The 27,112-nt window shown below is 38.4% G+C and overlaps 2 protein-coding genes across 2 annotated transcripts; both read left to right on the top strand.

The window, feature by feature from the left end:
• Positions 1-514: 514 nt before the first annotated feature.
• On the top strand, positions 515-15,008 carry LOC120414678 (sarcoplasmic calcium-binding protein 1). Its single transcript, XM_039575963.2, has 6 exons — positions 515-581; positions 992-1,083; positions 6,574-6,740; positions 8,703-8,783; positions 14,527-14,679; positions 14,832-15,008. Exons 2-6 carry the CDS (start codon positions 1,032-1,034, stop codon positions 14,952-14,954), a joined length of 576 nt encoding a protein of 191 aa, XP_039431897.1. The 5' UTR covers positions 515-581; positions 992-1,031; the 3' UTR covers positions 14,955-15,008.
• Positions 15,009-17,069: 2,061 nt separating this feature from the next.
• On the top strand, positions 17,070-22,022 carry LOC120414676 (farnesol dehydrogenase-like). The gene is made up of 3 exons (XM_052707339.1): positions 17,070-21,353; positions 21,415-21,540; positions 21,595-22,022. The coding sequence occupies exons 1-3, from the start codon at positions 20,778-20,780 to the stop codon at positions 21,634-21,636; spliced, it is 744 nt and encodes a 247-aa protein (XP_052563299.1). The 5' UTR covers positions 17,070-20,777; the 3' UTR covers positions 21,637-22,022.
• The last annotated feature ends 5,090 nt before the right edge of the window (positions 22,023-27,112 follow it).

Here is a 27,112-nt window from a genome sequence, read left to right as displayed (position 1 = left end):
TCGGACCCCTAGGTTCGAGCAGAAACTAGAGCAGAACTAGAGACCACAAAAGACCCGAGGGTCGTTAATGTGGATGGCCTTTTTTTTTTTTTTTTTTTTTTTTTTCAAGAGCCGTTCGTTTAATGAAATGTACTACAGCAGCCTTCTAATTTGAACCAAATGTTTGTGATTTTTTTCAATATTTGAGACTTTAGTCAATCAAAAGATCATTACGGAAGGTTACCAGAAATGAGCTCGTTTTTGGTTTGAAAAAAACCCGTAACAATAGAACAATCCCGCTTGCCACCTGTTGTTCAACCATCAACGCACGTGGCCCCGCAAAAGGTATTATTTTCGCGCGTAACGCGTCCCCAGCTGATGTTTCCCGTTCGGCAGTGGCTAGGGCTTCGCCGCCAGTGCGCACACTCGGCCTTTCGGCGGCCGGCGATCGTTCCGTGATTCGTCGCGCTCGATGCCGAAGTCGGGGCAGGTTCGGGTCCGTTTTTTATCAGTTGGTGGCCGCGCAAAGTTTTTAAAAAAGAGCACCACGATTCTCAACTCTCAAGATTGTTTTAGTCTTCGACGGGAGTTGGTTTAGACAAGTAATAGCCTCTTCCTCTTGTAGAATAACGGATTTCTGAGTGTAGTTTTTGAATAGTTTGTATTGTAACAGGGTTTTGGTGTGATCTTACTAAGTGTTACTTGGCTGATTGCAGTTGCAGTGAAATTGTTTGCATACTTTGGTTTTTAAAGGATAATTTTGTGAAGTAGCAGTTTTGAAAATGTGTTAACGATTTGAAAATATAAACTCGTTGTTAATCGAGCTGCAACTGTGGAAAATTACCAACAAATTACAAGGAAGCTGGATTGTGCCAAAGTTGACAAACTGAATTTTAACAAGAGACCTTTGAATTGTTTGTGCATAACTGTGTTGCTTGAGTTGTGATAAAATATCTCGATGATGAATTGAAAATCTAATAAATGTTTTTTTTGTTTCTCTTTCCGCCAACAGTTAGTTCAAGTAGAAACTAAATTAAATACCCAAAATCAAAATGAGCTACTCGTGGGATAAGCGCGTCGAATTCATCGTCGGTCACATGTACGGTAAGTATTGGCTTTGAAGGTGGTTGTTTAAAAAATCAAACAAACAAACATAAATAACATGTGTGTATAATGGCGGGCTAATTTTTGTCAGCCGTGAAAAGATATTAATGAGAGAAGAAATGTATAATGTCTTATGCCGATGAGCAAAGGTGCGAGGTGCGAGAAAACGATACCGAGGACAGAGATCCTGGTGAAGTGTACGATTAACCCTCAAAGTAAAATTAGAGCCGAGGGAAAGAATACAATACGCCTCACCGTGAGGAATTGACATTAATTAAGCATATGACAAGTGACAAAAGTAAGCTCGTGCGGCGATTCAGCAAGTGTATAAAATGTTGCTAAATTTAATTTTGAGCACTTTTCCTCGCATCCTCCTCATTATGGTCGGTTCTGAGGACATTCCCACCCTCTTGGAAAAAAATGCAACTTTTAAACAATGCACCGAAAGTGCATTTGACATACAAGAGACAGAGAGACAGAGAGATGCCTTGCTTTCACCCAATTGTGACCACGGGACGTTCCGAGGTCCGGAGGTCCGGCTATTTTTAAACAATTACAAACATTTCGGCATAATAATACGCGAAAGTATTTATTTCGCACGTTCAGCTGACAGATGTAATTAAATTTGAAGCTCACGAGAGAATGTTGCCTGGGGGCCGGCCACTTGGTCACCGCTTAACAATGTCCGACCGACCTGAGTGGCCATTTTTGGATTGCTGCCGTGTTATAAAAGAAGCAGTCTGGCTGGCCGCGTGTCGTCGAGCAACTTTGAACTCGACCGTCGTAAATCAATCGACGGTGTACCCTTTTGCTACCGGATTGTCGGAATCGCGTGTGGCATTGATGATTTCTGGTGGATGTTTGGCAGTTTTTGAGAATGTCTTCGATTAACTTGACGTTAAGCCTTAAAGATTTTTGGGAACTTGAAATCAGTTCAAGAATTCGATCTTCAACCACGCATCACAGCCGTTAACATCATGTAGGCATCTCACTGAGCTGCTCTTTTTGCTGCTCTCATGTAGTGAGTGGAAAATACCAGCATCCAACACCACCCACCTGTTGCTTGCTTGGTCTTTAAGTAATTTTTCCGCAATGAGAATCATCATTTGCTGGATTGTTTGATTGAAATTTAATTTCAACGATTCCTGAAGGAGTTTTTTTTCTACTTGAATGTTTTCAGGTTGAATAAAAATCATAGTTGAAATTAGCTTGGGGACCATCCGTAAACCACGTGGACACTTTTTTGGGAATCTGTGACCCCCCCTGTTAGAGGCCCCCCCCCCCCTAAAGTGTCCACGTGGTTTATGGATGGTCCCTTGCTTAAATTTTCAGTTAAGCTTTGGAGATAAAGTGTACCTTTATTTTTTTATTTGGTTAACGGGGATGCTTAAAACAACATCCCTCACATATGGAATAAATAGAATTGACTTGAATAAGGGGAGAATCTTTTGTGCTTTGTGAGATTATATTGCTCGACAGAATCACCCCTAGAACCATCAGGACTTAATTTTGGGATTTTGCCTTCCCAAAAATTCGAGATCCTTCCATAATCCAACATCGACCCGTAAATAAATCCGGGTAACCGCTCTTTCTAGCCGGTGAAACAAAACGTATAATTTTTCCTCCCAATTGAAGGGGCACATGTTTCTCCATCTTCAAACATCGAGTACAAACATTTTTTCCCCTCTACTTTCTTCAAGCTTTGTTGTTTTTCCGACGAAAAGAGGCAAAATTCAGGTTTCAACCGAAACGAGAGCAGAAAATTATTGTAAATTGAAACAAAACACCGCCGCCACTCTCGAACACAGAGGGAGAAAAAGACTGCAAAAATTAGTGGTGATTCGCTGTGAAATTGTGTGTAATTCTACAGTGTTGCACAGATTCGTTGAAATCGCACTTAAAGTCTAGCTCGCACACACCCCATTTTCCCGCGGAGTCGAAGTCAGGCCAAGTCGGTGATGTTTTCTCGGAAATCGTAACCCAAACTTATCTTTTATGAAAAAGGTTATCTGGGCAAGGCTGCTCGCGTTGCCGGGGTCGGAAAAAGCCACCCCGTAAGATGATGTTTAGAGTTTGAAAGTGAAAACGAATAAAACATACTTGTGTGTACATTTGTTGTTGTTTTCCGCGGGAAAGATACGAGGATGGTGGTGCAACAGTTGGTTTTGGGTCCCGCGAAGATGCTGCGGGAGCTTCTTAACGTGGGGGAAAATTGATTTATGGCTTCACGGTATGCAACCGGGTCGACAGTTTTTTTCTGTTTTTTTTTTTTTCGTTTCTGTCGGAGGACCTGCCAAACGAAAACAAAAGTGGGTTGGACACGTGCCTTGAATCTGCAGATTGGTTCCTGCCAGCTAATTCTAGGAAGCTGACATTTAGGAAAGAACATTCCCAGGGAAAGCAAGTGTTTATGGAAAAGAGTTTGAAGTAATTGAAGCTGATTATAAATAGGTTGATACATTTTTCAAGTGTAAATAGTATCTCAAAGAAATTACATTTTACAACATTTTTAAAATACTAAGCAAGACTTTGACATTCAATTGCCGAAATCAGTTCAAATTCTGTTAAGAATAGTTTAACAAATCAACCAAAAGTTCAGCTCTTTTCAATTGGTCATCAATGTTGAAATGTTTATAAAAAATCTCCTCAAATTTAAAAGATCATAAAACCTTAACATCAATAACAAAATTGCCATTCGACATTGTTAAAACTTAAATCTCTGTTTGATGGAGACGCCTAGTATTTATGACATTTGAACTCTTTGAACTTGAGCGTCTTTTTCATATAATCTTATCTATCATATTCAGATGATCATAGGTGTTCAAATCCAATCTGAAGCAATAAAGTATTACACTACAACTCTGGTAGTTTGACATCTTTTTGTTTGACACTTTTTGGTTTGTACTCCGTTGGCTTGAGAAAAAACATAAAAGGTTACAAACTGTTCCTATTCTAGCTGTAATTCCGATAGACGATACACTATTAAAGCCGATTTTCATAGATTTCGATATCGATCGTTTATCTGAAAACCTTTATGATAAATCAATTATTTTTTAGATCTGACAACTCTGTTTTGAGGCGTTGGAACCTGTGGAGTTTTTCAAGTCTGTCTAACTGTCTATCGATTGATAAGTGTCAAAAATTTCCTATGAATTTCTTGAGTTTGATGATCTGGCATCCTGTCATGGATAATCTACTTTGAACTTTGATGAAAACTATGTAGTCTTCTGAACCTCTTTGTCACTCGCAAAAAGCTCTAACCGCGCTCAAAAGAATGCTCTTCATTGTGCACCGCAACATTCCACGCACGTTTTCAATCAGCATAGTTAGAACAATTCAATTTGCACCTTGGTTTGCCGATTCTCCTACATTTCCCTCAAGAAGCAAAGTCCACCACCAAGAACGCTAGAAATCACGTCAAACTGTGGCTTGGGAGCATGCACCCGAGTGCTTTGTGCCCACTTTGAGTGGGGTCAAATTTGCCAAAGGGTGGCGAATGTAACTTTGGCATGGCATCATTTAGAATTCAAAGCTGGAAAGCGAAATATTACCCAGGCCGCTTCACGAACGCCCGAGCAGCTCGTAAAAAGACACATTATGTAGAGCGAAAAAAAACTTGAAACAGCATTTCAATATTCGTGGCTGGCGTGGGTAAATTATTGGTCGTATCGAACAAATATTTTTAACCGCAGCAATTTCCCACGGTCTCCTCCCGGTCAAGGGTACTCGCGGCTGGCACAAAAGTTGTACCTTTATCCGCCGCTAGGGACTGTGCACATGTACCTACGCGATTCGGCAGTTCGGCAGAGAGCACACTCGCTAGGTTATGCAAATTTGAAATTTCACCGCGTCGGATCACGGCATTCGAAGGTCCAAACGAAAGTATAAGTTGGAAAGTTGTTTCGCGGTTGCAAAACCTCCATATTTAATCAATACACATCAAATGAAGAATCGGTTCAGTGAGAGCTTTGAAGAAGATTCCTGAACCATCGGGCGTCTCCACCATTTCCGCGAGTCCAAACTAAGTTTAACGACACCACGTGGTGCAGAGATAGGCCTACAACTAGAAACGGAGACATCAAATTCTCGTTAAAATTTCATTAGTTCCGAAGTGGAAGTGAGACTGTATCACTCATTCACAGCTCATTTGCAGTCTTCTTTAATTTAGTTTTTTTTTGCCTGATGTCTCGAACATCAACTCTTCCTTCTTGAGAGGCTGGCTGGCTGGCACGCGATTCCGATCACTTTCCGTGCCACACAATTCGACAAGGATGTGGTGTTCGATGGCCATAAAAGTTAAGGGCCCTCTTCGTCGCGCTGGGACACTCGATAAGACAGCGAGCGAGTATTTGCGGAAATGGCTGGGGAGTATAGCTTTGTGATGTCTATACTGCTTGCTGCCACTAGCAGTGGATATTTGCGGATCGAACTAACCCGGTTGTTCAGTTGGATCATAAGTTGATATAAAAATGAGAAAATAATACTTGGGCACTCTAAGGAGAGTGATTTTTTTCAAATATCAAAACAATCGACCTAGCTGGCAACGTTGAGTCTGAGAAAATATTGCAAAATCTAAGAGTTATCAAACAACTTGTTGAGAAAACTATAGGAACTCGTTTCAAACCTTCTAATTTGTCGAAAAGAAACAAGTCTGGAGTTTTTTTTAAAAGGTCCAATAAATCAAATTTCCAGGTTTTGCTTTATGGGTGTTTTTGAAACCGCCTTGAGTCAGTGGTATTGAAAAACACCCAAAATGCAAAAACTAAAATTTTGGTTTATTGGACCTTTTCAAAAAAAAACTCCAGAAGTATCTATCTAAACTTAAGCCACGTTCACTCAATTTATAAATTGTCAGAAGTTCTAGAGAACCGTTATTCAAACCAAATGAGACAATTGACAAAAAATAGTATTAGATTAATTTTACCATTTATATTTTCTTATAATAATAATGGCAATCGGTGGAATTTTGGCATGGTGCAATTTTTTGACCGAAACCATTTTAAAAATTCTTCTAGTTTGTTGATTTGCTTCAAAATTAGCACGAGTCGCCAAATTAATGCCCCGCTGAACGCTGATAAGCACAATTTCAAGCTAATTTCGAACCCCATCATTCATGTGCGCTTCCCACCGTAATCAAACCATTTTCTGCTCTATTATTAATACGACTACTTCCGGCCCGCCACATGGACGAATATTTTTCATTCTGCGGGCATACGTTAATGTGATATTTAATTACAAAGTGACTTTCATCATACCTTGATTCGGTTACAAATTGCACCTCGTTGCAGCAACAGAACCAGTGTGAAACTTTACCATTATCAAAATGCAATTAGGTGGTTCCCGTGTGGGGTTCACGCTCGGTGCACACCTGGTGCAAATTTTGAACAACTCGTCACCGTGTACACACATGTTACCTCGTTTTTTGATTAAATAGACTCGTTAGTTCCAGTAGGTTAACTCACTGAATATTTGCGTTTTTTTCTGTTCCAGATCTTGACAACAACGGCTTCCTGGACAACAATGACTTCCAGTGCATGGCTCTGCGTGCCACCGTCATCGAGGGCAAGGGAACCATCAACCCAGCTCGCCTGAATGAGTACCGCACCATCATGAAGGCTCTGTGGGACGAGATCTCCGCCCTTGCCGATTTCGATAAGGTAAGTTAACCCCCATCTCTCCCCACCAAAATCGAAGCAGCAAAGTTCAATTCATCTCACCTCAGTGGGTAGTGGTGTGTGGGGGAGGACACTCTGTTCAAAGTTTACACAAAATTACCCCTAATTATCCATTCCGCGGCCGGGTGGGTGTTTGCACGCCTCGTTGGCAGTACCCACAGTTGTCGTCGCCCCGAAGGCATCGCCATGCCACCCACTAAACTCTCTCTCTCTCTCTTGTCGACTCTGGTCGACTTCCACGGTGGAAGGAGTAACGAGATAAGGAGCGCAATATTATCCGGTTTTTGTCATTCAGAGAATGTCCGTTCTTGTTGCAAGAAGTTCTCTCTCAAAACACAGGTTGTATTGTTTCAAAAGTTGTTGAACTTCTCGTGAAAGTGTTAATTAACTGAATGATAGCGGCCAATTTTGGGAAGATCCAATGACACCGTTTCTAGGCTGTAGCCTGTAATTAAACGAGCTTCAAACAGTTGGCTAATTTACTCACCTGTTGCTTCCACATTCTTGGAATCGACTTTGCAGTCCATTTTCCCGGGAATAGGACGAATGCTCATTTGTTTTTCGGTGAGATTCTACGAAGTAACGAAAATAACATGATTTCATTAGTGCAAAATATCTTAACTTTTCTCGCTCAGATGCCAAACAAAGCTTCTCCACTTAATGACAATTGTTAAAAATATTTGATGGAGGTGCATGGTTGATTATCATTTCTCTAAAAAATATCAGCCAAAAATTAAAAAAAAAATCTCTAAGGTGAATCCAACTTCAAACGCATAAATGAGCTCACTTTAAAAACGCGTTTCTTCTAAACACGCCCCGCTTTTGCCTGTGCTGTCCCACCATCATTCCATCACAGAAGGCAACACAGAACGGCCTAATTGATGTTCTGTCTTATTACTGCTCCGGTGATTTCATTATTTGCGTCGCCCATGCTGTGACATTTTGCCTAGCAAATGTTTTGATATTAGAGCTACGATTTATGTCTGCGGACAGTGTGTGCGGGCGAAAAGTGGGCATAATTTTACTTTTTACTGTTTTTGCCAAAGTTTTTCGAGTTGTCCGAAAATTTAAATGTGCAAAAACATCAGAAAGTACAGAACAGATTCGTTAATTTTTCGCTAGATCGAATGTCCGCTTATTCGTTTAACCCTATTATTCGACAATTACCCAGCACGTAGTTTCAAGCTTTTGACAGCTCATTCGAATGCAGTTCCATTCAAATCAGCGAATCTACTCTGTTTTAAGAGTTTATTAAACGACCATGCTTCTCCATTACATTACTAAAGTTGGGATGGAAACGCATGGTTATTCAGTTTTCAATAAAGTGTTGTTTGAACAATTTTCTAGACAAATCACACTTCAAATCCAGCTTTCAAGCTCTACACAAATTTTGAGCAAATTTACCCAAAAAAAATGCCACTTTCCTCCTTCAAACCACCCACTGTGCAACGTGGGAAAGCTGCCACGTGCTCTTCAAATGAAAACACACTGTTTATCTTTCATTTCCAATTTCGCCCACCCACACTCACACATACTCCGTGAGAGTCAGAGAGAGAGAGTTTCGTCATTTTTTTTCGCTGTTCATCTACTGGAAAACTGCACGTTTGAAGGTGGAGTGCATACGGTGTAAGCGTGTGTACGGCGCGAATCACTTTTGCGGTTTGTTGCCAGCAATTAGCACGTGATTTGGGGCGGATTTTGCTTCCCGCCAGACCACACACCTGGACTTTGATTAAAGCTGTGGAAAAGATTTTCTTTGATTGGATATTCGGTGGAATCTAAAGTTGGTGGATTAACCTGTTTCGAAAAATTTCCATTATTTTTTGAAAATAGTATATTATTCGCAGCCCAACTTGTCTCAAAATTCTCATCAGTTTTTCTTATCACATTATTTTTATATTACGGTATTTTACAACAATTTCTTTTTTTTTTTCTTCTGAACAGGATGGCAAGATCACCACCGATGAGTTCAAGCAGGCCGTCCGAACGACCTGCCTGGGCAAGCCCTATGCCGATTTCCCCAAGGTAAGTGAGATGTTCTATTTTGGCGGGAAAGCTAGCAGAAAAATGCTGCTAAATTTTGCAAACACAAGAGTAATGTCCAGTTTGAAATAAAAACAAACAAAACTTAAACAATTTCGATTGTCTCGTTCGATCTCCGTCAGTGGGAGGAGATCACGCAGCAGGGATTTCCGATTATTGTGTTTATTTGTAAACAGCAATAACCGGGCGCAAATTAAGCACCACAATTATCTACGCGCTGAAAATGGGCCAGTTTGCAGTTGGAGTTGGTGGTGAATATCTAAATCAGTTGTAAGACAAATAAACTGACCGATTTTTTTTTAAATTTTACTTAGACTGTGCTAGCCAATTTGTAACTCTTAAAATACTAAACAAATCATTTTTGTTTTATTCAAATCTTCTTTTATGTGTTATGGTACGTTACAATCTCAAATGACAAGAAATTCCGAGGAGATATCCAATTAAATTTTCAGCTTCCGTCTTTTTAACAAGAAGCTTGTTCTATTCGTAGAAAAGCACCTCACACGTGCTTTCTAGACATACTTTTTGCCAGTCAGTCCGACTGAGTTTTCTCTTCCTGAAAGATCTCGACTTTATTTATAATAAAATTACACCTCGTTTTCACCAGGAAATGAAAGACTTAACTTGTCGTCTTTCCCTTCCCAAAAAACACGACGCCAGTAACATAACTTACTCGCCAAACAAACATGCCATTTGTGCAGTGATTAACACTGGCCATTGTGCGTGTGTAAAGTGTATTTTAAGTACGTTCTAACGACGCTCCGATGCTGCGATGCCCCGCACAAAAGTAGCTTAATTTATAATTATCAAATTCGCACGTATTCTGTGTGTGTCTATTTTTAATGACGTCTACGCGCCACTTTTAATTGGTTCGGGATTTGACAAATACCACGCGGCTCCACCACACCGCCGATGCGTTCAAATTTTTGCGAAACTTGTTTGTTCTAGAAAGGGGGGAAATCAAACGTGAAACATAGCGAGACACACAGTAAAAAGCTTAAAAATAGAAAGTTAAATAATTGTTTGAAATTTTACAAGATTTCAAATCTTTCAGCGTAAAAAATCTTCACGACGCGTGTCAAAGAATGATTCCTCAGAAGGGGGGCTCAGTTTTTCCTCAACTTTCCACCCACCGCTTTTTTGTGTGTAGTTTGTGGACAGAAAGGGAGCAACCAACAAAACACTGGTTGGCTGATTCCGACGCTGCTGCCCTCGGGATGAACGCGGGTTCAACATTTTTATTTATTAACTTTGCGGGAGAAAAGTAGAGAATAATTAATGACTCCGCTTACACGACGCGATGACTGATGGCCACGGTGAGGCAATTCCCCACCAAAAGTGGCGACTAAATCAATTTGGATCATGTCTGGTGTCACTTGGGAAAGTGGTTGGCAAATCCGTTGAAATTTAGGCAACTGAAAAGCTAATTTGATCCCTTGATTATGCCTCAAGATGACAAACGTTCAAACTTATCAGATATTGTTATTGTTTCTATCATGTAAATGCCATGACCTCTAGAGAAACAAAGCATAAATCATTTTGTTTAAAAATGGCTGAAAACTATTTAGCTCAAATTCCTAACAGATCACAAAGCCCAGCAGCGCAGCCCTTCCTAGTACTAGAACTAGTTTCGATTCCCATTTGGTCTCTACGATGAAGCCATAAATCAAGCCGCTACCAAAGGATTCTTGAAGGCCACGGACAATGCCAACATGGTGTGCTCGTTTTAATGGCATGTACTCGTAAATTCCGCGAAACGGCACTGCGAGAGAGTTGCCTTCTTGCCTCGAACATTGTGGCATCCACTAAGAAAAGTACAAATGTGAACAAATACTTTGAGTTTTCCACAAAAAAAAAAAACAAACGTAAAATTTAAGGACAATTTTAAAATAATTATGTTAAAACACAATTTTCAAATTCAAACTGTTGCTTACTGTGCCCACACAATTGGTCAACACCGAAAGAGAAACCAAAATTTCTTGTTTCCACCCGGAATGACCCTATAAATAAGCTGCAGCCCTTGCGTTTGCAGCGGACAGCTTCCGCCTCGGGCTGGTTCCAACAATGCCTCCACCAAAGATAGCAACAGCAGCTAAATTAGCTGGCAATAGAACGCCACTTAACGCAACATTGACACGCTTGAAATTGTCCCTTCGGTGGGGGCAACAATTGAATTTCATGAGTTATGCTCGAACATGGCGTGTACATTAAACATTCACGAGCCTTGTCCTCGTTGAAGAAGGATGAAATGTTCGGCTTTTGTCATCATCTTCGTGAGAAAAGTGGGATTTTCGTGTTGGACTTGACATTAGGCCCACCTCATGGGGCGATTTGGATTAAATTTGAGCATCAAAAGTAACTCTTCCTGCAAATTTGCATTGATTGGCGTTGGTGGACCAGAGCGATTCAGGTTGGTGGGCGGTTTCAATAAAGCAATAGTCGAGAATGGGACAATTTATGGTACACACTTCAGCTGTGGGATAGATGGCAGCCGTTTAGAAATTTTCTTAGGGTGTCCTTGCCTAGAAAAGGCTGAAAATTTTGGCGAAATGTTAAAAAATACAACAAAAATATCAAAACGTTTTCCGATACAACCTTATTCTGCAGAATCAAGTTTGTTCGCATTACTTGTTTAGAGCGGATCCTGTAAAATAAAGCAGATATTAGACTAAGACATTTATGTTTGCCCTCATATTTTTGCCACAACGTCAGACCTGCATACATTTTGAATTGTTTGCGAGTTTGGTCATTGTCAAACACAAAAAAAAAATTGTTTGTAGTCTTGCAAAATCTGAATACCAGAGGTTGAAATTTCATTATTCATTTGACTAACGAATCTGTTCGGTTCTTGCATTGTAAGCATTGTTATATTTGAAGTTCTTACTGCTCATATGAAAGAACCCTTGACTGGTTTTCAACGGCTTTTTTCAAAATAAAACCACCCTAGCATGCAACTCTGTTATCTACCAAACAGCGACATAATTGCAATCAGAACTCAAGTACATTCCGCCTAAAGAGCAGCCCAACCAAACCATGTGACATCCCCCGGCCACATTGCTGCAAATGATTTGTGGCTTTAATATCTGCCTGACTCAACCAGCAAGCACCGGAAATGGAGCCAAATTTCGCAATTATACAAAACTTATTACGCGCTGCGATGCTTCCTCAGAACTCGTAGGCCTACAATGCCTTCAAAGGAGACGCAGGGTGGCCGCTTTGTTCTCTCGAGTGGAAAATTACAGTTCAGCACCTGCTCGGTGCTGCAACTTTTCCAAAGTTGGACGGAAAACCATTCGGGATCACAAATTCCTCTTCCCGCCAATCGCGCCTCGTGGACATTTCTACTCCGATTTTGGCAAAAGCCACTTCCCGGAACCCGGGCGGAACTTCACAACATCATTACAAGGCACCCCACCCTCCTCTACTTCTGTGTTGACTTCTCATCAGTAGCTAGAGAGCAAGAGCAGAACGCCCTTGAGAGAAAGCAGTAACACATTAACGGAGTCGTCGGTTCCTCTTGGCCACCCCCCCCACTCGCAAGCTAAGAGGCCGCGACGACCATATCACGACCAAAGAAGCTGTTTTACAATGAAAATTTAATATGCAAACTTCGGCACAGACAAGCATACTGGTTTTATTTAATGAAACGGAGATTTCGAATGAATTTATCCGCTTTTACCATGTTTCTAGTCAGCGTATAACTCGATGCCAACATTTCAAAAAGCATCATGTACAAACCATGCGTTTTGAGAAAAACGCATTTGAATGTTGAGCATCCATTTTCAATTGAGGTTTTGCAGCGCGACTGTGTTTCAAATGTAGGTGGCGCCAAAATGAGGTTACTTGCCAAAAATCGCATTTCTTTCTGCTGGATTGAAGAATAAAATCGCTTATTTCTCATGATTCCCTGCATCAATCTTAATGAAACTGGTTGCAAAAGACGAGAAAAATTTTTTGCTTGGAAATAATGAACATCAATTTTTTGGCGCGCAAAAATTTGTGACCTTTTTCTTTAAAAAACATGTTTTGGAACACGAAAAAATGAGTTTCCCGATATATATCAATGAAATAAATAGTTAAATAGTTAATAACAAGTGTGTTAACGTATATTCAACAATTTTTATTGATTTTTGACAGACTTTCTTGCCAAATAGTTCAAATTACTATCTTTTACTAAATTTACAGTTTTCTCATAGTAAAATCAAACAAATATTGGAAAGTTATACACCACACTGTTGGAAATAATTTTTCTCATCCGAATCCAGCATGAGTTTTATAAAAATGTTGATTATGAAGGAAAAAACACATTTTTTCAAACAATCATAGGTTTACGCTATTTGTTCATAGGTAGCGACATGTGTCTTTAAGCTTTGCTGCAAATTCTCTATTACCATTTTTATATAAAAGCAAAATAAGATGTTCTAATGATAACAAACGATGAAAAACGTTGCTTTTGTTGATACTTGATCATCCATATTCAATAAAACATTATTTCCGTAATTTTATTTGAGAAAAACAAACATAACTTTTTTGAAATCACCAACGTCGATATCACCCTGCTGTCACTGAGGAGGGCGCTTTGTTATGATTCGTTTTTCTTCGCCGAATGTACATGGCGCTTTTTTCATGTTGCTTTTTTTTCGTCACGAGGTTTATGTAGCCTTTTGTTTGACAGGTTGACAGGGCTATATAAGCAGGGACTGCTGATGGCAGAGATTTTGTTTATGTTACTTTATTTAAAATCATGATTAAACAGACTTTACTGAAGTAACTTTTGCTCATTTTTGGTGGAGAGGTAGCTTATTAGAAGTACTTTCAGAATATACAATAACCCAGAAAGTGTCAAAATGTACATGATGCTTTTTGAAATGTTACCGTCGAACTGTCACTTTATTGCACACGTCTCTAAAAAAAACTCACTTCAGGTTTATATTCGCTAATAAACATACAAAAATGTCACCTGAAGTATACTTTTTGGGGTAAATTGTATATCTATTTCTCTATGGTCGCAAGCGCGAGCCCGTAACTTTGCCATGACACGAAGATGGTTTATATTGCCTCCAACGACGACGCCGACTGGCTCAGTGCGTTCCGGAGGTATTAAATTGTATTTCAATTCAAGACTACTTTAAAAATAAGCCCAACTCAGTCTTCAGAACACATGCTCGAAATCTCTTGACGGAGCCGGACGTTTCGGGTCATCATCACTAATTCACGGTGACATAATTAGCACGGGGCGTTCGTCTTACAATCCTTTCTGCACATACGGATTGAAAGCATTTAGACTTGGTTATCGGTGCAAATTGCGTGATATAGTGAGGACTTTACGACTCTATCAACCAAATGCACTAATTGTGTCCACTTCATTTCGCAAAGTGAGGCTCAGAGGCCGTTTGTGGCAAACATAAAACAGAACGCCAAATCCTTCGGCGGACTTTAGTTTGGGGGGAAAAATCCTATCAAATTACGAAACGGAGGGAGGTCGTAAAATGCTCATCTTGTGGAAAGCTCGCTTCATTATCTGGCAATTATTGAAATTTGGCTCGATTTCTTTCCACATAAGGACGCCGCTGGCAAGCGAATTTGATTAGCAGACACATTTCGACGTTGTGATGATTTGAAATTTGGGTGGATCTGCAGCGATAAAATTTGTTCGATTTTTAAGAACATTGAGCGCCAATTTTCATCTTGAATCTGTTTTTCTCTCTCTCTTTCATTTCCACAGGCCATGAAGGCTTTCATTGATGCCCACTACCAGATGATGGACATCAACAACGACGGCCTGGTCAGCATAGAGGAGTACCGTTACAACTGCATCACCAGAATCGCTCTGGATGACATCAAGCAGGTCGATGATTCCTACAACAACCTCGTCAGCGTAAGTACAAAAATGCCACGAAGCCGAAAATTACGCCCTGTTACTGAAAGACCATGCGTCTCCATCAATTCATCAAAATCGGTCGTAAATTTCCGGTTATCAAGCAATTTGTCAACCATACTCACTACTGTTTTCCCATCCAAACCCAACAGGACGAAGACAACAAGAAGGGAGGAATCACCCTGCAGAGATACCAGGAGCTGTACGCCCAGTTCATGGGTAACGAGAGCGACAAGTGCCCAGCCATCTACCTGTACGGCCCAATCCCCGAATAAGCTGCTCAAACCAACATTCGAAGATTCACCATCTATAGTCGAACAAAACAAAAATCACCACCAACAACCGTATAACGTAACCGCTTCTGCTTAACACACGCGTAAGCTAACACCAGCAAGTTTCATGTATTAAGCAGTTATAGCGTCGTAAAATCAGAGAATGATGCTAGAAGGTGCGAAAGAGGAAAAGATCTAAATCAACTTCTCGATCAAACACCATCCTGATTCGAATACTAAAACATCCCAACTATACTGACTACTGACTGTAAAAAAAACATCCAAGCAGAAAAAGTCAATGTTAATTATGAAAAAATATTAATAATAAACAACAAAAAAAAAAAACAAAAAAAACCTACCAAAAAAACAACTCTAGCAATCATCATCCAGCGATTCAGATAACAGCCCGAATCCATCCTCTTTTGCTGCCCTTGGTAGACGACCATGGACGACCATCACCACTGGTGGTGAGTTCCGATCGGGCCCACTTCCACCACCAAACCACGGCCGGGTCGGACTCACCGCAATAGAAGCTTGGCTAAACGGCGCAGCTCTATTGCTTTTTTTGTTACTTTTTCAGTTCATTCATTGAAAATAAAACTTTTTTTCTTTTCACAAACAGCTAGGCGCATTTGCGCAAGCAAATGTGTTAGCCCGTTTGCTTTATTAAATTGTTGATTTTTTTTTTCGTTATTTGCTTCAATTTGTACATATAAAAAAACCAAGTGAGAATCAATATCAACTTTTTCAACTCTAATTATAATGTTCAATTTGATTATTCTCAGAGCATACTAACTATTAAGGATAAGGGAAACCATATTTCTAATGTTAATGATTTTTTAGTGAAACTGCTATTTCTTATTCTAATTATTATTGTTCATATATGTTAACGATTACGGTGTTTTAAATGTTAGCTTTAATGTTTAAGAAATATTTCTCGCCTCCTTCTTTGAAAGTTTGAAAATCTGTAACAACATCAACAGCAAAAGCACACCAACATCGTGCGAAATTGAGGTTATGTCATAATGTTCGTTTGTAATAATACCATCAAGATCAAGAAAATAACATCAAGCAAATAACAAAAATAAAACAAAAGAAGGTTTGTTAGTTTTTAACTCTAAATACTAATAAATAGCTGCTAAGTGAATGAAAAGAAAAGACAAAAAAATGTTCTAAAAAATAGCTAGGTTATATAATTTCATTAATGTTACTCAGTGCAGGAAACTATCTTCAAAACAGATAACTTTTATTTCGTACTTTTACTATAACTACTGTATTTGTTATGAAGCTGTACTAGAAGATCAAAAAAGCAGTGATTATTTCCTGACAAATGAATACAATGAAAGGTAAACAACAGAAATTCCAACATCTGAAATTAAACAACTTACTAGAGAGAACTGGTTTGACCAAAGAACATCCAATTTTAACTATAAACAACTTAGTTGCGAGGTAGTTTGTCCCATTAGTTAACCTTTAATTGCGTGTGTCGTAGTGATTCCTTTGAAACAGAGAATTCATCTAAGATTTTGATTTTATTTATTGCCCAAAATAATCACTGTTTTTTTCTTCACTCAAAAAAAAACGAATTATCCCATAAATGTGAAGAGAAACTTTGCTTAGTTGTACAATACCAAAAAAAACTCGTCAGAATAATTAATAATAACTTAGAACTACAGCCCAATAACACGAATTATTTATTGTCTTCTTGGGAGTTTTTTAAGGACAAAATAGTATACATTTTAGAGCACTCCACCTGTCTAACTGTGTGTATATGTTTTATTCTTGGAAAACTGCTTCCCGCGGTCGCAACCACAGCCAACATCCTACGGACGGCCGCCGGGAAGTTATGGTGCGAATACAAGAAGTAATAAATAGTTTGTCTTATTGATTGTATTCGTAGAAAGTAACATCTTTTTTATATACAACATCCAAAGATTCGCTTAAATATTATCAACATTTTTGTTCGAAAAAAAAACATCCCTATCAATTATATTTTTTGCTAAAATCCTTTTAAATGTTACACATATATAACAACAGACAACAAGATCTTTAAACCAAAGAAGATTAGCAAAAAAAGAAATTGAAGAAAATATGAAACCACCTAAAAAGAAAAAAAAAACCTATTTTGTTTTATTTATGTTAACTAGGCACTTAAAACTTACGCACTACTGTACAGGAGGATGGCAGAAATTATTTCTTATGTTTTCATCGAACGTTTAAGTTAGACTTAGAACACTGTATTTGTTCATCTAAGAATCGCATGTTACGAACGAAAAGTATGAACTAACTTGAGAAGTTTTGATCAAGACAAACTGGACTTTGTTTAGTTTGCTTGGGTTAAAGCAGTTAAAGTTGTTGTATTCTTGTTGACAGTTTTAGAATTAGTCAACTCATTGCTGAACTGAAACTTGAGAGTTAGGAACGCAAGTTCAAGGAAACTTGAGTTAAAAACTTTTTTCTAGAAATATCCTTTCAAAAAGATATTTTTAAATCTCTTGAATGTTACAATTTTTTTAGAAATATTTAATAACTCTGAAAAAATTGTTTAAACGTGGTTTAAATCACATTTGAAATCATCTCATAAAGCGATTTAAGACATTGCAAGCAACAAATCTAGAATTTTCTCATCCTCCTGTTGGTATGCATGCTTCAGTGTTACTTTTCTTTGAACGTTTGTGACGGAAGATTATCTAAATTATGATGACCTGGAAAATGGTAGGTGTGTAATTGAGCATCTCTCCCCTCTTCAGGTTTTTTTTTTGTTTTATTATAGAGACTTTACACCATTGTGCATTCATCTCTTCAAGGTGGATAGTGGAAGAGGAAAGGTTACCGAGTTTTAAATCACTTGTCTGGCTATATTTCAATAATTGTTACCATGCCTTTTTTCTAAATATTTCTGTCTATGTTTCAAATATTTAGCGGAAAATTTTGATCTTAAATTATCAAGTTCTTCAATTTTATCTTCGTCCTCTTCTTCCAGGGATTTAACAGTTATCTCATAACACTTATTCCTATAATATTTTGCTTTTATGACATCTTCGTCTTCTTCATCTGTTGATTCTTCTTCAGCCATCTCTCTTCGTTTTGTTGTCAATTCGTCATCCGCGTCCAAATATGCTTGTAAGCGCTTCCGGGTTTTGCGAGTGTGCTTAGAAAGCACGGTCTCGAATCCATCGTTGTCTTCTTCGTCAATTTGACTCGTTTGTTTTGAATGTTGGTCTGATTTACTGTTGTTGCTTTTACTGCTGCTGCTGCTGCTACTTGGCTCAGGTTCAATCGGTGGTGTACTGCTTTTTTGGTTCACCTTTTTAGTTGAATCCGCACATTTTTTTGTTCTTTGCTTTGAGTTTGCAAAGCGATTTTTTGCCTATAATCGTCACTGTTGCAGCACCATTGTTTACAGTGATTGATTTCGGCGCTGGCTGTTTCAGCAACATCCCACTATGGGGTTTCAGGCGGCCATAAATCGAAAAACCGACATACTCTAATTATTTTTTTGGTATTTTTTTCGAAAATAAACATTCTAACTAAGAAAAATCCGGAGTTTGAAAGTTGTAGGATCAAAATTCACTGAATTGCAGACCTTCAAAGGCAAAAATGGTAAGAAAAAACATGTTTTTTGACAAAAAAATGATTATTTTTCATAGTTGTACTGTGTAGCTGTTTATGTATTTTTTCCTGCATCATTATATATATTCAGAAAGGTAATTGATTCAACTTTTCAATAACATTTTTCAAAACACACTTTTACACGCTAAAAAAAAATAATAAAAATCAAAAAAGATGGATTATTATTCAAAATTTAGTTTTTTTCAACTTTGTTAATGGAGTCCTTTTTTTGTGTGCATTTGTGCGATCTGAAAATTTTGCAGCCTAAAATTTGAACCATGTCCTAACTTGTCTCTAAATTTCAAAGTGCACTTATGTGCACTTTTTGAGTTATGCCATTTTGAATATTTTGATTCATGCAGGAAAATTAATGATTTCGCGTATACGCTTGGTTAAAAGCATATTATTTTACCTGCTGAGGAAGAAATAATGTACCTACTATGCATGTTTTGAAATTGATTTGATATTCATGACTTTGTTGGTACTTAGGTACGTTTATTAAAATTAGAAATTCATTCAAAGAGAGGTGGATTTTAACTCAAGAAGAAGGGGAGGGAGATTGAACGTAAATCAGAAACTTTAACATAGCATAAACCGCCATTCCGTGCATCAAATAGACAGAGCAAGAATATTAAAATTCACCACTTTAATGCATGTGGCCTCAAATATATGAAAAAATCGAAAATTAAACTTTTTTTTGCAAAAATATCAAAATTCATTTGTTTTCATTATACTAAGTACAAACAACACAAAAAAGTCACAAAAAAGCAAAAAAATATTTTTGGCCGCTCGCTTATATGGAAATACCCCATGGTGCATCCGCAGGGTCCGAACTCCATTTGGGATTCCTGGGAAGAAGTTAATCCAGCGGTCGTTGGTGATGGTCAAAATTTCGCCGTATTTACTCATCACTTTTACTACGTCGTCATTGCTTATGCCTAGAGGTAGGTCAAGCACACGAACTTCCGTAGCGTTGTTGTCCAGGTAAATCGGGATTTTGCAACCCTGATATACCAGAGGTTTGTCGATGATGGACGAGGCCACTGCTGAGTCGGCGAACTGCAACACGGCTATTCTTCTTCTATTGCATAATTGCAATGCTCGCAAGTTTTCTTGGTTTACTTGAAGGTCTGCGAGGAATTTTTTTACAAGCTTCGGGCCTGGTTGGGTTTGGAGTTGACAAAAATCCAGAACCACACTGTTTTTGTCTACGGTGCACATTTTAAAAAAGCGGCGACGCGCACACAAACTGCGGACTGGCGTTGATAATGCGACTTGTAAGGTCGGCGGTTACTTTGCAACTCTCTTCAGGCTTTACTTTGAATGTCGTCGTGCCTTCCGAGCTGGAATGCTGTAGGAAAGTCACCCTCCTAGTCGGCGTGCTTCCCAGGCTGTTAACTTTTCTACAGGAGCATTGATTGTTGATATTTACCTTATAAGTGCGTTGTTTACAGATGATTTTAAGTTGCCTTGATCACCAAGACTTGCCATGCACTTACTGGTAGAAAAAGTTGTTTTTTTCCATGACCCACGCAGAGTATTGGGGCCGCATTTAAAACGCGGATTCACGTGACGATACACTACCTTCCCTTCACTTATGCATTTTCGGGAGTTCTGAGATGTACAGAAATTAAACACACTTAGATTTTGTTACCGAATTTTCAACTGAAAATTACCGAGCTCGGTAATGCAGTTCATTATTGTCCATCGTACAACCGAAATTCGGTAGAATTTTTGTCATTTTGACAAATGGTTTACCGATCAAAAACTTTACCGATATTTCAACTACCGAATTCGGTTAAAAAAAATGTAAGTGTGCAAACATTGACAAGAAAATTGATTTGGCCTGAATCAAACCTGGATTTTCAGCATGCTTTCGTCTGACAAGGTTCGAATCTCGCTCGAAGTCACCTTTTATTTTTTAAATTTTATAATCATTATTTGACATAACAATTCTGAAAAGAAATCTTATTTTCTTCTAAAAATGATTACAAATTTGTAAATTTAATCATTCGATCAACAGAACACACTCTGCTTTTCAGTCACAGTCACAATGAAAACGCACAATTCTCATCATGAAAAATATCATGACAAAATCAATATTGCGTAGATCCAAACCTATAATTTTCACATGCTTTAATGACTTGCCTGAAAAACTGCAACGTTCTATAAAAAGCCCACCTAACAACTCGATCTCCCACACCCTTCATCATCATGGAGCAGTGGCGGGGTAAGATTGCAGTGGTGACCGGTTCAAGTTCGGGAATTGGCGCGGCCATCGTGGTTGAGCTGGCCAAATCCGGCCTGGTTGTGGTCGGATTGGCGCGGAGGGTTGAGAAAACCGAGGCGTTGAAGCAGCACTTGACGCAAAACGTGCGCAAAAATCTGCACGCCGTAAAGTGTGACGTCAGCAAGGAGGCGGACGTTTTGGGGGCGTTCGAGTGGGTCAACAGCAGCTTGGGTGGGATCGATGTGATGATCAACAACGCTGGTGTCTTGCGGGAAACCCGTCTTATCGATGCGAACAACAGTGTGCCGATTCGGGAAGTGGTTGATACGAACATTTTAGGTCTGGTCTGGTGCACTCGGGAGGCGTACCAATCGATGAAAAGGCGGGGTGTTTCGGGACACATTATCAACATAAACAGCATTGCCGGGCATCACATTCCATTCGTGGGAGATTTAATGCAGTCGGTGAACATCTACGGACCAACGAAGTACGCTGTAACGGCCATTACTGAAGTTACGAGACAAGAGCTCCTAAGGGATGATTCCAAAGTTAAGATTACGGTGGGTTTGATCAGCAATTTTTACAAGTGTGAAAATAATTATAATATTCCCCATTTTATAGAGCATCAGCCCAGGTGCTGTTGATACCGAAATTTTGGATTTCGCCAAATTTAACATACCCGTTCTGAAATCGGAGGATGTGGCCAAAAGTGTGCTGTACGTGCTCTCCACCCCACCACATGTTCAGGTAATCTTATCATTGATTAATTTTCACTTTTCACGCTATTAAACTTCTTTCCAGGTACATGAACTGATGATAAAGCCTGTTGGAGAACGGTTCTGAATGCTTGCTCTATTTTGGGTTTCGTTCACTGCTGATCTCAACTACCGTAAACTGGAGTGGATCGGGAGTAAAGTCTGAATAGAGACAGCAGGTTTATTTCAACAACATAAAATTAAGCTAATGACATGAAATTCAAATTATAAACTTGGCATGAAGGGTCCAGATTTTCGGTACAAAGAGAAATTTTATTTTTTCTTTTTTATTTGCCATTTTTGATTTTTGATTTTGACTCAACCATTCAATAGTTATAACAAAACAGCAAACATTCAAAGAAAAAATCTCTTGCATAAAGTGTTATAATAAATTTTTTGCCTTCCTCAACTTACTGAGGAAATGCTATAAAATCACTCGAAAAATGAACTTTTTAATTAGACCTCTTAAACCTACCGTCATTTATACATATCGACTCAGAATCACCAGCTGAGCAGATGTCTGTGTGTTTGGCTGTATGTAGACATATGTACCGAATCAATGTCACTGCACGGATAGAAATCCTGTCCAGGAAATCGACAACATTGTTGTCGATTCGTTCTGAAATTCGTTTCAGAATGTTGTCGACCAGTCGTACGGTAACATTTGCAACAAAATCGAGAAAAATGTTGTCGATTTTGAGTGGTTACGGTTTGGTGACGCCTGGCTCAAAACAAAACAAAAAGCAAGCAGCCATCCGAATATCTCGTCTCTAACTGAACCGATTTGTACCGTTTTGGCCTCATTCGATTCGTCTTGGGGTCCCAACAATCTATTTTGAAATTTATAAGATTTAGTAAAGCACATCAAAAGTTATTCTTAAAAAACTGCTGCATATAAATTTCACAATTTGGGTGGTTTTTGCATGCCACATTACTCATTTTTAGCAAGGTTATGAAATGACCTTTCTTGTGGATTAAGAATTTTCAAGATCTGACTTACCTATCTAAAATTACAAGCAGTTTAAAAAATGGTTTGAATTTACATAACCTCAAATGGTCGGGTCGGATCGCCACGAAAAAGCCAAAGCCGTGTAGAGGGATGCCATTTTCCTCAAAGGCGGTGTCTGTATACAATATATAATCTTAATAGACATCACACCGTCTATTCAGACTGAATTTACTAACTAAACGGGACAAACACAGAACACCCAGAGGAGATGGGCGGGAATCGAACCCGGGCCCCTTAGCACACATGAGGGATCGGCAGCCGAAGCCGCTAACCACCGCGCCACGGGGTCCTCACTGCATCTTGAAAAAAAAAGTCTGTAGGTCACCCCCCCCCCCCCCCCTCAACAAGTACGTCACATTTTGCCGGGGGGGGGCCTTGTTTTCGATGGGATTTTTTATATTTTTAAACTCTCATAATTTTGGTATTTTTAGCAATTTTAAAGCAAAATAAGTTAAATTCTGGAGTTTTTTTTTTTTTTTTGAAAAGGTCCAATAAACCAAATTTCCAGTTTTTGCTTGTTGAGTGTTTTCAAAACCGCCTTGAGCCAGGGGTATTAAAAACACCCAAAAAGCAAAAACTGAAAATTTTGTTTATTGGACCTTTTAAAAAAAACTCCAGAATTATTCTAATTATTCATTTTTTAGAATAAGCATTGCGATATAAAAAACAGTTTTGTATCTTTTAAAAATTGGAAGACTTGGTATAGCATTCAAGTATTAAAAAATCTTGAAAACGGTTTTTCACAGCTTTGTATCTAATAAGTTCAAACCAATTACAGCAGTTTTCTTATGAACACCCTGCTTTCAAAGCATTTATTTTTATCAAGCAAGAATTTTGCAAAATATTGAAGTTCCAGCTGAAAAAAATGTGACTATATAATAAATTATAATGTGATACCGTCATCAGGGGTGACATTGGGTCTGGGGGGTGAGTTTGGGTCATACAAAAATGAAGAATTTGTATGACCCAATCTCCCCCCAGACCCAATGTCACCCCTGATGACGGTACTTCTAAATAATAGTAAGCAAAAAATTTTAGAAAAGAGGATTTAATTTAATTGTGTACATTTCAAACTAATATTATGCAATCATAAAAAAACCTAGCGTGACGTCACAATCTCGCAAACCCCCCTCCCCCCTTCGTCACATCTTGTCACACCTTCGGTAACCCCCCCCCCCCCCCTCTCCCCCTAAGAGCGTACGTACTTTATGGATGACGCCTCATCACTTATTTTTATTAGGACCTCTTAGGTGCTGCGATCACGTTAGGGGAGATCCATAAACCATGTGGACACTTTAGGGGGGTTGGAATCACTCTATAAATGAGAGGAAGGCACCAACCACCTAAAGGTGGATTAAGTAACGTTTTCAACATTCAATAACGTAAAAAATCAACACTGCCGATGTTAAAAGATTATAAAGTTGACCAAGGCCTGGTAAGGGATCGGTCACTGACAGAGATTGTCTCATATTTGACAGATCTCGGGAGTCGTTGAACGTTCACTGGCAGTGCCGGTCATAATCAGCATGTAGATGCGACCGTCAGTTCGACGGCAACATTTCAAAAGGCATCATGTACATTATGACACTTTCTGGGTTAGGTATTGCGTATTCTGAAAATACTTCTATTAAGCTACTTCTCCACCAAAAATGAGCAAAAGTTACTTCAGTAAAGTCTGTTAAATAATGATTTTAATTAAGTTACACAAACAAAATCACTGGCAACAGCAGTGCTTGTTTATAACTGGAGTTTTTTAAGGTCCAATACACCAAATTTCCAGTTTTTTGCTTTTTGGGTGTTTTTTAAAACGGCCTTGAGTCAGGGGTATTAAAAACACCCAAAAACTAAAAATTTAGTTTATTGGACCTTTTCAAAAAAAACTCCAACCTGTCAAATAAAAGACTACATGAACCTTGCGACAAAATAAAAGCATCGTGAAAAAGACGCCATGTACATTTGCCGACGAAAAGCGAATCATAAAAAAACTTCCCCTCCACTTAGAAAAGGCGCCATGTAGGGGAGTGTGGGGTAATTTGGACACCCTAAGGAAATTGCTCTGTTACGGGCTGCATGGATATTTCAAAGGAATGTGGATGACACCAGAGGATAATAGAGACCATATTTGATGGAAAAATGTCATTCATTTCGATAAATTTTGATGAAAAACCCATTTTTATCGTAAAAGTTAAAAGGTGTCCAAATTACCCCCACATTTTTGTGTGGGGGTAATATGAACACCCCTATGGGGTAATTTGGACATGCCTTGTGGGGTAATTTGGACATGCCTTGTGGGGTAATATGAACACCTTTTGTGGGGTAATTTGGACACATGTTGAAGAATAAGTTTAACATTTGATTTTTTGAGCATGTTTTTCATCCTTCAACCTGGTTTTGTAATTGCTTTATATTTTGAAGTGTTGCTCACAATATTTCATCAAAGGTTTAAATAATGATTTTGTGATAGAACTATAATTCAATAGGAAGATAACAAATAGTTCAGTGTAGTATACATAATTTAATCATTAATACTGAAATGATTTAAACATCGATTCTGGATCAGGCACACTATACTTGTTTTTAGTGATTAAGGTATCGTTTATGTTAATATAAATCAATCTTTATATAGAATTTATTAGCCTGAAATAGTAGTTTATGCAACAAGTTGCAAAAAGAGGATTTTTTCAGCACGTACATTTATCCAACGAGGTTCACCGAGTTGGATAAATACGACGAGTGCTGAAAAAATCAAGTTTTGCAACGAGTTCCATACAACATTTTTTGCAATTTCGAAAAACACCCATTGAGTGAAATCGGTGAACCTCGTTGGATAAATACGACGAGTGCTGAAAAAATCAAGTTTTGCAACGAGTTCCATACAACATTTTTTGCAATTTCGAAAAACACCCATTGAGTGAAATTTTAAGTCGAATTTTCATGTATTTTGTCAATAAATCGTTTAAATCTAAAAAATGTTGAAAAGTGTTACTTTTCGAAACAAGTGCTGAAAAGTTGAACTTTTCAGCACTCATTTCAGTGCTGAAAAGTAGAACTTTTCAGCATTTATTTTGAAAAGTGTTGCTATTCGATTCTGTTATTTTTGGTACAGAAAAGTAGGCTATTTCGTCGTTCAAGAATGACAGGAAAAGTAAGTAGTTTCACGACGGAATTGCAAAAATATCATTTTTTTTACATTCTGTAGCCCTTTAAATTTAAATATTATTGTATACCAGCATAGAAATTAGAAATGTCAAAGAAATTAATTAAAAGCAATCAACATTAGAGTCTTGTTGAACGCCAAATGTACAGTAATCAGATTTTCATCAATTCGAATATTGGAATAAATTTATCTAAATTAAAAAAATAGGGGTTTTGTGAAAGTTCTCATTGCTCACATTCATTTTTGATTGTTTTGACATATTAAATCCCTCTAAATTTATCTAAATCCCTTTAAAAACTCATCCAACCATGAAAGTTACTTTTTTGTTGCCTGACAGGTAGACTTTCAGGTATGTCCAAATTACCCCACAAGCCATGTCCAAATTACCCCCATAGCATTTTCTATCATAAATTGCGATTTTTGATGATAAAAATGGATAAAATGCATAATTTTTATACGTACATATCTCAGGCATCGTCCAAGCATCCCCCCTAAACAAAAAATGTCCACTTTTTTGCCATATAACTCCTGCAAAACCTTATTTCCTAACCTTCAAATATTAGAATTTAAGGCAGTGCAAACCGGCCTTTGGAAACTTTTACATATTATACCAAAACTACTTAACCTATTCCAACTTTTTTGGTTTGTCCATACTCCTAGGCCATTACTAGTACTAGCCTTATCACTTAAATTGCCGTTTTCACTTTATATCCGAAGAAAACGTGATTTTTTAAGGGGTGTCCAAATTACCCCCACTGTCCATATTACCCCAAACTCCCCTACGTTAGGCGAAGAAAAACGAATCATAAAACTACCTGCAACGCTGCTCTACTTTGTTCTAGCTGTTTCATTTTTCAAATAAAACTGAAACAGACCACCCGCAGTTCTAGTTTCATTTCCGCCAGTTCTAAAAACCAGCAGGGTGAAAAAGACGTTGGTGATTTCAAAACAAGTTATGATTGTTTTTCTTACATATATTTAATGACGGAAATAATGTTTTGTTGAATACGGATGATCAAGTCTCAACAAAAGCAACGTTTTCCATCGTTTGTTATCAAACGTTTTCCTCAAAACGCACGGTTTGTTCATGATGCTTTTTGAAATGTTGGCGTCGAGTTGACACACACGAAGTTGATACGAAAGAATGCCGAGCTCAACACTTAAACAGCTGGGCGACACGACGGCACCTTCTTTCTCTTTCTCTACTTTTCTTTTTGCGGGTAAATATGGTGACAACGATCAGTTGAATGCAGTCATGGTGATGGTGATCTGATCTTCTACAATGAGAGAATATGTAATCTAGAGAGCCTATATGGAGAGGCGAAATGTCACTCTCAGGGTTCCAATCGAACTGTCAAATCGGGATTTCAATCGAGCAACAAGATCATGCAAGAACAA

The sequence above is a fragment of the Culex pipiens genome, chromosome 2 (assembly GCF_016801865.2).
Source record: "Culex pipiens pallens isolate TS chromosome 2, TS_CPP_V2, whole genome shotgun sequence".
In the NCBI taxonomy this organism is placed as follows: domain Eukaryota; kingdom Metazoa; phylum Arthropoda; class Insecta; order Diptera; family Culicidae; genus Culex; species Culex pipiens.
This window is presented reverse-complemented; position numbering and strand designations above follow the sequence as displayed.

Excerpts from the sequence above, each read along its gene's own strand:
- LOC120414678 (XM_039575963.2), top strand. The coding sequence starts at position 1,032 with ATGAGCTACTCGTGGGATAAGCGCGTCGAATTCATCGTCGGTCACATG. Across the intron at positions 8,784-14,526 it reads CCTATGCCGATTTCCCCAAG|GCCATGAAGGCTTTCATTGA; the intron begins GTAAGTGAGATG and ends TCATTTCCACAG. Across the intron at positions 14,680-14,831 it reads CCTACAACAACCTCGTCAGC|GACGAAGACAACAAGAAGGG; the intron begins GTAAGTACAAAA and ends CAAACCCAACAG.
- LOC120414676 (XM_052707339.1), top strand. The coding sequence starts at position 20,778 with ATGGAGCAGTGGCGGGGTAAGATTGCAGTGGTGACCGGTTCAAGTTCG. Across the intron at positions 21,354-21,414 it reads ATTCCAAAGTTAAGATTACG|AGCATCAGCCCAGGTGCTGT; the intron begins GTGGGTTTGATC and ends CCCATTTTATAG. Across the intron at positions 21,541-21,594 it reads CCACCCCACCACATGTTCAG|GTACATGAACTGATGATAAA; the intron begins GTAATCTTATCA and ends ACTTCTTTCCAG.